Source organism: Tupaia chinensis, unplaced genomic scaffold (assembly GCF_000334495.1).
Source record: "Tupaia chinensis unplaced genomic scaffold, TupChi_1.0 Scaffold143845_1, whole genome shotgun sequence".
Classification (NCBI taxonomy): domain Eukaryota; kingdom Metazoa; phylum Chordata; class Mammalia; order Scandentia; family Tupaiidae; genus Tupaia; species Tupaia belangeri.
In genome coordinates this window covers 351,865-361,888 of record NW_006203696.1, presented here as the reverse complement: position 1 = coordinate 361,888, position 10,024 = coordinate 351,865, and the positions used below count along the sequence as shown (strand labels likewise).

Sequence of the window (10,024 nt, the reverse complement as noted above, 5' to 3'; positions counted from 1 at the left end):
TCCCTAAAACATGCTCCACTTTCTAAAAGACAGCCCTTGAACCAAAGGAAGGTTACCGTCGGGCCTCGCTGTCCCCGTGGTCCTGGCTTTCCAGGTGTCCCCTGAAATCAGAGAAAGCAGTTGGTCAGCCACTCTCCCAACCCCTGCACAGCCGAGGGGCAGCCTTCCAGGACCACGAGGTTCTCCCAGAACCACGCTGAGCTGGAGCAAGGCTAGGTGACCTTGCCGGCCACCACCCCACCCCGGCTGCTCTGGGAGACTTGTCTGGGAGAGGAGGTGCATGCACAGGCTGTGCTCAGGGCTCCGCGCTCCGGTGGTCCTGGAGAAATCCCGTTTTCCTCCTGCACCTGATGGGTGTTCACTACCGCTATTGCCTCCTTCCTCTGAGCGTCTCCTCCGCCCTCCTCCCACTCACTCCTCCCTTCCTTTCTCTCTCTCAGCAGGGGATCATTATTTCAAGAAAAGAGAAGGAAGTCAACCCCTTCATACATAATTTACTTTTGCTACAGTTAGGAATATTAACCATTCAATTGTCAACAGGCTCTGCAGACAAACTTGCAGTTTCACGGCCAAATCATGCATCCAAGAGCCGTTTGCTTCTCTTCTAACAGAATTTAGACTCCTTTTTCCGTTGCCGTTTTGCATCTTCCAAACCACAGGAAGCAAACGTGCTGCATTTGTTTTTCCAAAGCAGATGTGATGGCCGGAAAATGCAGTTTACCTAGGGCACGTGGGAGCCACGCGTCAAACACGGCTCCCGCCTCTTCCCGGTTCGTCCTCAACTCCATTCTGGTTTGCAATGATACAGCCCAAGAAGGGCCTGCCTTGCTGAAGGCCACCTGGTAAGCGTCCTCTTACCATCTTTCATTCATTGCTGCCGGATTCAAAATTGCTTTCCAGAGTCTCCGATTTTGAAATGCATTTAATAAAACCATTTATAATGAAGAGTTAATTACGCTGCCTCTTAACAATGCACTCTCTTCCAGCGCTTTAATTACATGGCACTGTCCTTCGGCTTCGAATAAACATTTGCGTATGAAAATCGATGAACCATCTGCTTTGCTCAAAGATGGACGTTCCTGCAGTGCCGATGCCGTGACCGCCCGCGGCCCCTTCTTGGCATCCGTGAGTGAGCTGTGGCCGTCGGGTTTGCTCACGCCTACCCTCCACGAAGCAAAACCCAGCACCCTGTGCCAGCACCACGCCCAGCCACGGCTCCAAGCTGCACAGAGCCGCAGCTACTGTCCAACTACGTGTGTGAGGCACGCAGGCGGCCGGGTGCAGGCGCAGTCTCCACACACGCCTGCCTCGGCCTCCCAGGCCCCGCCTGCCCTTCGCATCTCTGAACTAACCCAGCCGAAGGCTCTGGTTCCAGCGACTGCATGTCCGCCCAGTCCCGAGCGGATGTGAAATGCGTGTGACCCAACCACTGGTCCTCGCTGGGAAGGAACAGCCGGTCCCCACAGTGGTCTTGCCCACGCTCTGCTCGTGCCGAGAAGCCACCACAGGGAGGGGAGCAGAGGCCTCAGGTTGCAGCGGGAGTCTCTACGGAGCAGACCCTGCCTCTTCCTGCACACGCTCTCTGGGGCCCTGCCTTGGCCAGGTGCAGGCCCCGAGGGGCTGTCGCCTGCTGACGCCCCGCCTCGCCCTTGGCCCCAGCCAGCTTTCTGCAGCTGCTCTTGCTCCTGACACTCTGCATTTTAACCCACAGCCGATGCCACAGAAGCTACCCCTAGCTCTGCAGAGGCGAGGACGGACAGCCCTCAGGTGGCAGCAGACACACAGGCACACGTGCACACACGCAGTCGGTCATGCCTAGTCTCCCAGCACCTCGAAGCATCTGTCCGGCCAGGCTATCCCAGAGGAAGGGAAAGGAGCCCTGAGGGAACGCACAGGCCTCCCATCAGCCCTCTGTCCCCTTCTGCCCCTTACCTACACTGGGGCCAAAGCTGCTCTTAAGGACTCTCCCCATGTCACCCCCGACTAAGGCCTCAGTGAGTCCCCACGGCCTAGGGATAGAGCAAGCCTGTAGCGACCACTGGTCCTGCCAGGCTCCCCAGCCTGGGGTCCTGAGTGCCACACTGGTCCTGCCAGGCTCCCCAGCCTGGGGTGCTGAGTGCCGGGCCCAGCACCCACCAGCCTGCTTATGGTTCCTCCCTCTCCCCGCCCACAGCTCTGCCACCTTCCCACCACTGCACCCATCCACTTCCACTCCTCCTGTAGGAGGTCTCAGCAGAAGTGTCACTGCCTCCAGGGAGCCTCCCTGGACCTCCTGGATTCAATTCTAGCTCCTGTGAACTCGCCCTGATTCTTTTCCTGCAATAACACGCTCGGCGCACAAGGCCCTGGAAGTCCTCTCTGGGTGCAAGGGGACATCTGGTCTGATGCTGAGTCCCCACACCTGGCAGCGCCTGGCACTCAGCAAGGATATGAAGCAGGTATGCTGTGGAAGTGGCTGAGGTGCCTCCAGGTGGGACCCCCAGGTACGACAGCCCAGCCCAGGGCAGAGCAAGGGCCCCTCCACAACCTCCCGCTCTCCACCGCCCCTTGTTGGGGGTCGGTGCCCTTTACCAGGCTCAGAGACGAGCGTCCAGAGACTTCAGGGGGCCCCGAGCAAATGCTCGGCTCAAGGACAAGCAGGCTGAGAACCATGCGGAGGGCAGCCTCAGCCTGAGCGGAGGAGGTGAAGGCAGGAGGTGAGCGCAGCCTCGACTGGAGCACAGGCACCAGCCCGTCAGCCCTGAGAACAGGTGAGTGTGGCCGGGGCTACCCCGTGTGACCAGCAGGGGCCTCAATCCCTGTCCCACGCAGTCCTCCGCAGAAAGGGCTATGGCCACATGCCACCATCAGCTGCTCAAAGACTCCCTTCTCGCTGGGTGCAGTGGGAAGGCCTGTCCCTCCTGGTCACCCTGTGCTGCCCAGGACTCCCCTCGCACAGGCACACCTGTGGATGTCCCCGAGGACAGCCTTTCCCTAGACACAAGTCAGACATCTCTAGAAGGAAGAACAAGAGGTAGGTAGAGAGACAGACAGATGGAAGATCTACAGACGAACTGACAGAGGTGAGAGGTGACAGACAGCTGCAGATACAGACAGATAACAGATCAGACGCCAGGTTAGGGTGGCAGGCAGGCAGGGAGAAATACCAGGATGGTATTCCCCTGGCATGCCTTTGCTCAGCGACTCCGAAGGGGCCCCATCGCAGCCCACCCTGGTGCCTCCGATGGCTGCAGCTCGCTAATACCCAGATGACGTGCCTCCATCTGGACTGGGGGGAGCGGAACGTAGCAGACTCCTTCCCTCCCTTTGAGCATTAGCCTAGAGGAAGTCTCTCAGGTAGAAAGAGGAGTCTGGTGTCGCGAACGACCAGGAAGGGCCCTGGACCGTGCAGCACACTGGGCGGCTCCTCCCGTCGGTGCCCTCCTCTCAGAGCCTCCGCCCCTCCCGTCACACCCGGCCACACTGTGCGGCTTCCCCAGCGCCCAGCTGCAGGCTGAGTTGAAGGGCAGCCGTGCCAGAATGCAGCTTTGGCTGCAAAGCAGGCGGGACACACAGGCCACCTAGAGAACCCCCCCACTCAACCCGAGCAGAGCACAGCCCCCGGGCTGGTGGCCAGGCCGTCCTTACCCTGCCGCCCTTCTCTCCATTGGCACCGGGAAATCCAGGGAATCCAAGGGAGCCCTGGAAGAGAGTTGGGTTGAGGCTGTGAGCCAGCCAGAGGGAGCACGTGGCATAGACCAGCCTTGGGAAGGCCGGCATCCCCCAGTCCTCTGCCCCTGACCAAACCACACCTGTCGCCCACCTACCCACTCACCATCCACCCACCTACCTACCCGTGTACCCACCCACCCACTCACCACCATCCACCCATCCACCCACCTACCCACTCACCATCCACCCACCTACCTACCCGTGTACCCACCCACCCACTCACCACCATCCACCCATCCACCCACCTACCCACTCACCATCCACCCACCTACCTACCCGTGTACCCACCCACCCACTCACCACCATCCACCCATCCACCCACCTACCCACTCACCATCCACCCACCTACCTACCCGTGTACCCACCCACCCACTCACCACCATCCACCCATCCACCCACCTACCCACTCACCATCCACCCACCTACCTACCCGTGTACCCACCCACCCACTCACCACCATCCACCCATCCACCCACCTACCCACTCACCATCCACCCACCTACCTACCCGTGTACCCACCCACCCACTCACCACCATCCACCCATCCACCCACCTACCCACTCACCATCCACCCACCTACCTACCCGTGTACCCACCCACCCACTCACCACCATCCACCCATCCACCCACCTACCCACTCACCATCCACCCACCTACCTACCCGTGTACCCACCCACCCACTCACCACCATCCACCCATCCACCCACCTACCCACTCACCATCCACCCACCTACCTACCCGTGTACCCACCCACCCACTCACCACCATCCACCCATCCACCCACCTACCCACTCACCATCCACCCACCTACCTACCCGTGTACCCACCCACCCACTCACCACCATCCACCCATCCACCCACCTACCCACTCACCATCCACCCACCTACCTACCCGTGTACCCACCCACCCACCATCCACCCATCCACTACCTGTGTACTCACCCACTCACCATCCACCCATCCACTATCCATCTACCCACCCACCACCATTCATCCATCCACCCATCCACCCACCTGTCTACCCACCCACTCACCATCCACCCATCCACCCACCTACCCACTCACCATCCACCCACCTACCTACCCGTGTACCCACCCACCCACCATCCACCCATCCACTACCTGTGTACTCACCCACTCACCATCCACCCATCCACTATCCATCTACCCACCCACCACCATTCATCCATCCACCCATCCACCCACCTGTCTACCCACCCACTCACCATCCACCCATCCACCCACCTACCCACTCACCATCCACCCACCTACCTACCCGTGTACCCACCCACCCACCATCCACCCATCCACTACCTGTGTACTCACCCACTCACCATCCACCCATCCACTATCCATCTACCCACCCACCACCATTCATCCATCCACCCATCCACCCACCTGTCTACCCACCCACTCACCATCCACCCATCCACCCACCTACCCACTCACCATCCACCCACCTACCTACCCGTGTACCCACCCACCCACCATCCACCCATCCACTACCTGTGTACTCACCCACTCACCATCCACCCATCCACTATCCATCTACCCACCCACCACCATTCATCCATCCACCCATCCACCCACCTGTCTACCCACCCACTCACCATCCACCCATCCACCCACCTACCCACTCACCATCCACCCACCTACCTACCCGTGTACCCACCCACCCACCATCCACCCATCCACTACCTGTGTACTCACCCACTCACCATCCACCCATCCACTATCCATCTACCCACCCACCACCATTCATCCATCCACCCATCCACCCACCTGTCTACCCACCCACTCACCATCCACCCATCCACCCACCTACCCACTCACCATCCACCCACCTACCTACCCGTGTACCCACCCACCCACCATCCACCCATCCACTACCTGTGTACTCACCCACTCACCATCCACCCATCCACTATCCATCTACCCACCCACCACCATTCATCCATCCACCCATCCACCCACCTGTCTACCCACCCACTCACCATCCACCCATCCACCCACCTACCTGTGTACCCACCCATCCACCATCCACCCATCCACTACCCATCTACCCACCCAACCACCCACCATCCACCCATCTACCCACCCACCACCATCCATCCATCCACCCACCTACCTGTGTACCCACCCACTCACCACCCATCCACCCACCTACCCGTCTACCCACCCACCATTCACCATCCATCCACACACCTACCTGTCTACCTACCCATTCACCACCCATCCACTCACCTACTTGTCCACCCGCTCACCGGTCACCATGCATACACCCACCCATCCACCAATCACCATCCATACACCCACATCCTACCCACCGATCCGGCACCCATCAACCATATACCCACCCACCTACCCACCCTCTCATCTTCTCAACAATTGTCTCCTGAGCATTTCACAGGCTTCTGGTCAAAAACCTGCACCGGGTCTCAGCCATGCCTCCCTCCTATTACCCCCCCACACAGCAGGGTCTGTAAACGCCGGCTGGCTTCCATTAGAAAGCAGCGCGTGCTGCTGAGATGGACTGGAGATAGGGAGCTCGGGTGTCCCCGCGTGCCCACGCCACCTCATCACTCCCACGGTGCGCTACGGGACGTGCGGCAGTGCATGGTCAGAGAGGAGAGTGCGTGTGTGCAGCCTGTAGCACCTGCCGGCTGTGTAACTCGAGGCCCTGCAAGGTGGACCTGGGCAAAGGGGAGCGAAGATCCGGCGCTGGCGCTGGCGCTGCTCAGCCCTGGGACAGGAAGTGAGCTCGGAGCGGCGCCCTGCCTGGACGTCAGTGCCACTGCTGTCCTCCAGGCCCCACCCTGCCTTCTCCCAGGGGACTGTGCTCAGCAGACCTTCTCCATGCCACCTGCCAGTGCCGCTGGCGGCTGGACCTAGGTGCACCAGCCCGGAGCTCAGGTCAGAGGCGGGCTCCCTGTGCGGACGGCCCACCAGGGCTGCTGCCTGACGCAGGACTCCCACTCTCTCCTCTTCTCCCCCAAAGGAATCGAGGCAGAAGACATCAGCCCCTCCTGACTGAGCACTGGGGATGATGGCAGGGTGGCAGCTACGCTAAGCCACGCCCCCTGTACCCGCGAGATCCGGCCCAAGGGCAGGTGTGTCTGGACTGACTGCAGGCCTTGGTATGCCACAGAAGCACAGACCCCAGCACTTCCTTAACCAGAACAGGGAGAGGCACCCGCCCCCACCGCCCAGCCGCCTCCGCCCGGCCTCCTGGTGTTAATAAGATCCTGCATGGGAGAGCTCAGAAGTGCTGAAGCTGAAGGAAGACGAGCACAGATGCAAATCTGAGAAAGAGGGCTTCGCCTTCGCCGTTAATTACGTCTCTGGTGCAGGCAACCAGGTACTTCTTTAGGAAGAACCATGAATAATAGAATGTGAGATTTGGAAAAAAATAGTGTTTTCAATGATTTCCAAAGCCTTAAGGAGCTGTTTCGCTTAACCCCGAACATGATTGCATATACGGAAGGTTTTGTCTGTCTTTTACACCGTTATGAGCCATCAGCTTCCAGTCTCCAAAGTGAGTTGGAGCTGGGAGGAGGCTTTCATGAGCTCTGGTTGCGGACAAGCCAGTGGACGAAGGCCACCAGCAGGCCACACCGGGCGGTCTATGCCCTCTGAAAGCCTCAGCTCCCTGCCACACTCTTCCTTTCAACTCGGCCAATAGCACAAAAGGCTATGAAAACAGCACAGCGAGAGAGACACAGAGGTCTCTCCACGGGCACAGTAGGGAAAACAGAGAAGGGGGGCAGGGAGGGAGGGGGTGGAGATTACCTTCGGCCCTTGTCTTCCTGGGTACCCTGGTAATCCTGGGACTCCGAGTTTGCCCTGGGGAGAGAGGAGCACCTTCTATGGCGTGCACACACTTCTGGACCCTGTCTCTCCGAGCAGAGAGCCGCGGGGTTGGGTGGGGACCGGAGCAGGAGGCACTGCCACAGGCCATGGAGGTGTCTCTGTCCTCTGAGACGAAGCTCTAAGTACCCACGGAATAAGATGGACACGCGGCCCCGAGGGAGGACTCCAGGGCCACGGTGGAGCAGGGACGACCAGGCAGACACCCAGTATGAAGGTTCTTCATCTGTGGGACGCTTCGCAACCCTTGTGCAAGAGTTCTAGCCACGGGCTCAGATGGGGAAGAGGGCTTGGGCCACACACGCCCACTGCTGTCAGGCCGAGGGTCCTTGCATGGGTGGCAGGGTTCAGGTGGACCCCTGGGAGAGGGAGCTCCCCCAGGGGGAGCTGGTGGAGTAGGGACAGAGGCTCAAGAAGGCCCCATGGGACAAGCAAAGCATGGGTCCACAGGAGGGGGTGGGAGAGGCCCGGGGGATCACAGCCCGGGGGTCACAGCCAGTCCCCGCCCGGGCAGGCTCGGCCCAACGCCTCAGGAAGGGGCTGTGTAGAGCCTTTCCGGAGCTCCAGTCTCTGCCTGGGAAAGCTTCGAACTTCTGTATCACGAACCTTCTCACCAGTGGGCCCCAGAGGACCAGGGTCTCCATTGGGACCTCCGCGACCCTTGGGGCCTTCAGGGCCATCCTCTCCCCTGGGACCAGGTGGGCCGATCTCTCCCTGCAAAGCAGAAAAGAGGAGGTGAGGAAGACCCCATGCGGTGGTGCTCTCTGGGCTCAGCAGGGACCCCGGACCACCATCAGGGATGGCCTGGGCAGGCTGCTACACTCCCCAGCCCCACAGGGTCACTTCCATAACCTCCATCTCTTCCCAGCACCTCTGGCTTTGCTCTGAGTCAGACGACTCTGCAAACCACAGGTCAGACATGCAGCAAGTCCCCACTGACCCCGCACAGGGCCCAGGATGGGAGCCAGGTGGGCTGGTTCCCCCAGGCCCCAGAGGGTGATGCAGGTCACATTCCACCTCAGCCTCCAACTGGATACTGAGAAGGGACAGGCAGCCTGAGAGGGCTGGCCCCTGCCTGCCTGCAAACCGGAATCTGCAGAGTGGCACGTCCTTTCTGAGAAGCTGCCCCTCTCCCGGCAGCCCCAGCCCACCCTGCCTCCCCAGCCTGAATCCCCAACCCAAGGCGCTCACCCGATCACCCTTGATGCCCATGTCTCCTTTAAATCCAGGAAAGCCGTCTTCACCCTGATCAACCAACAAGAGAGCGCTTAGGCCACTCAAAACGCACGCCTCCCCACCCACACCGCCCCGCACTGCCCCTTACACTAGCTGGGGCACCAAGTCCATTCCAGCAACGCTTTGTATTCACTCCTAGGAAGTTCTGTGGTGCAGCTGGCTCGGCCCCTGGCAGCTGGAAGGCTGCAGCCTTGGCCGTCGGCCTGGGCCAGGCAGGTGTGCGCTGAGTGCCCTGGGGCTGCACAGCTGGGCACAGCAAGCCGGGGCCGGGCTCTGGGCACACTGCTCGGGACAGCTGTCTCAGCTGCTCAGCAAGGGAAGCTGGGGACGGAGGGGAGGCTGACGTTGGAGGTGGGGGGAGGTTGCTGGATGGAAATGCCGAGGAAACCTGCCCGCTCTGGCCATGCCCTGGTCAGCCCTGCAGATGCGGGCAAGGACGCGGCCCATGAGGACGCCACCAGATGCTGTCTGCGGCTAGAGTTCGGGAGGCTGTCGGTTGTCAGCACACGCTGTGCCCTCAAGTCCCCACCCAGACCGTAGTGAAGCCCCGCAGCTGCTTCTGCAGGGGTCAGGCTGGACCCCAGGCAGAAAGGCTCAGCCTGGGCCTCCCCTCTGTCACTCAGGGTCACTCAAGATGCTATATCTTGAGCCAAGAAGGGCAAAAAGGAAGCAGTGTGGAGCCCCAGCTGGGTCATAGAACTTGAGGCCGGTTGGGGGTGCAGAGACACACAGGGGACAGCTCAGGGGCGTGACGAGGGCCTCTCCGACCAGCCCCGAGGTCCTGGGCATGGCGTCCATTCAGTGCTGGCAACTCAACAGCAGCCACAAATAATGCTGAAGTCCCAGGGTGATGGCTCCCCCGCCGTCCCTGCTCCCTCCCAGCACCGTCCCAGGCTGCCTGCCGAGGCCCCTGGGGACAGTGCAGGACGGTGTCCCCGGGCAACCCATCAGTATCACTGCGAGCTGCCCTGTCTCTGGCCGAGGACAAACGTGACAAGATAAATATGGCCAAAGTAGGCCTCTGGGAAGCTGCCTTCAAAAGGACAAAAGGCCCGAGGAAGGAGCTACTCAGGGCCAAGGGCACAGCGCCACTTCGAAAGTGGCGTCCCTGGGGTGGCTGGACCGCTCGGCAGCTCCCCTGGAATGAGGCTTGGGGTTCACCACTGTCCACGGCGAGGCAGCCTCTCTCGGTGGGCGGGCCCACCGACCC

The 10,024-nt window shown here is 60.6% G+C and overlaps 1 protein-coding gene across 1 annotated transcript in view; it reads right to left on the bottom strand.

The window, feature by feature from the left end:
* Nucleotides 1–10,024, bottom strand: part of COL5A1 (collagen type V alpha 1 chain) — a 184,251-nt gene that overhangs the window by 44,364 nt on the left and 129,863 nt on the right. The window contains exons 33-37 of the mRNA XM_006165267.2: nucleotides 8,770–8,823; nucleotides 8,185–8,292; nucleotides 7,501–7,554; nucleotides 3,628–3,681; nucleotides 57–101 (exon numbers count right to left, since the gene is read on the bottom strand). Of these exons, the coding sequence (XP_006165329.1) occupies nucleotides 57–101; nucleotides 3,628–3,681; nucleotides 7,501–7,554; nucleotides 8,185–8,292; nucleotides 8,770–8,823 (315 nt within the window). The remainder of the gene's footprint in view (nucleotides 1–56; nucleotides 102–3,627; nucleotides 3,682–7,500; nucleotides 7,555–8,184; nucleotides 8,293–8,769; nucleotides 8,824–10,024) is intronic.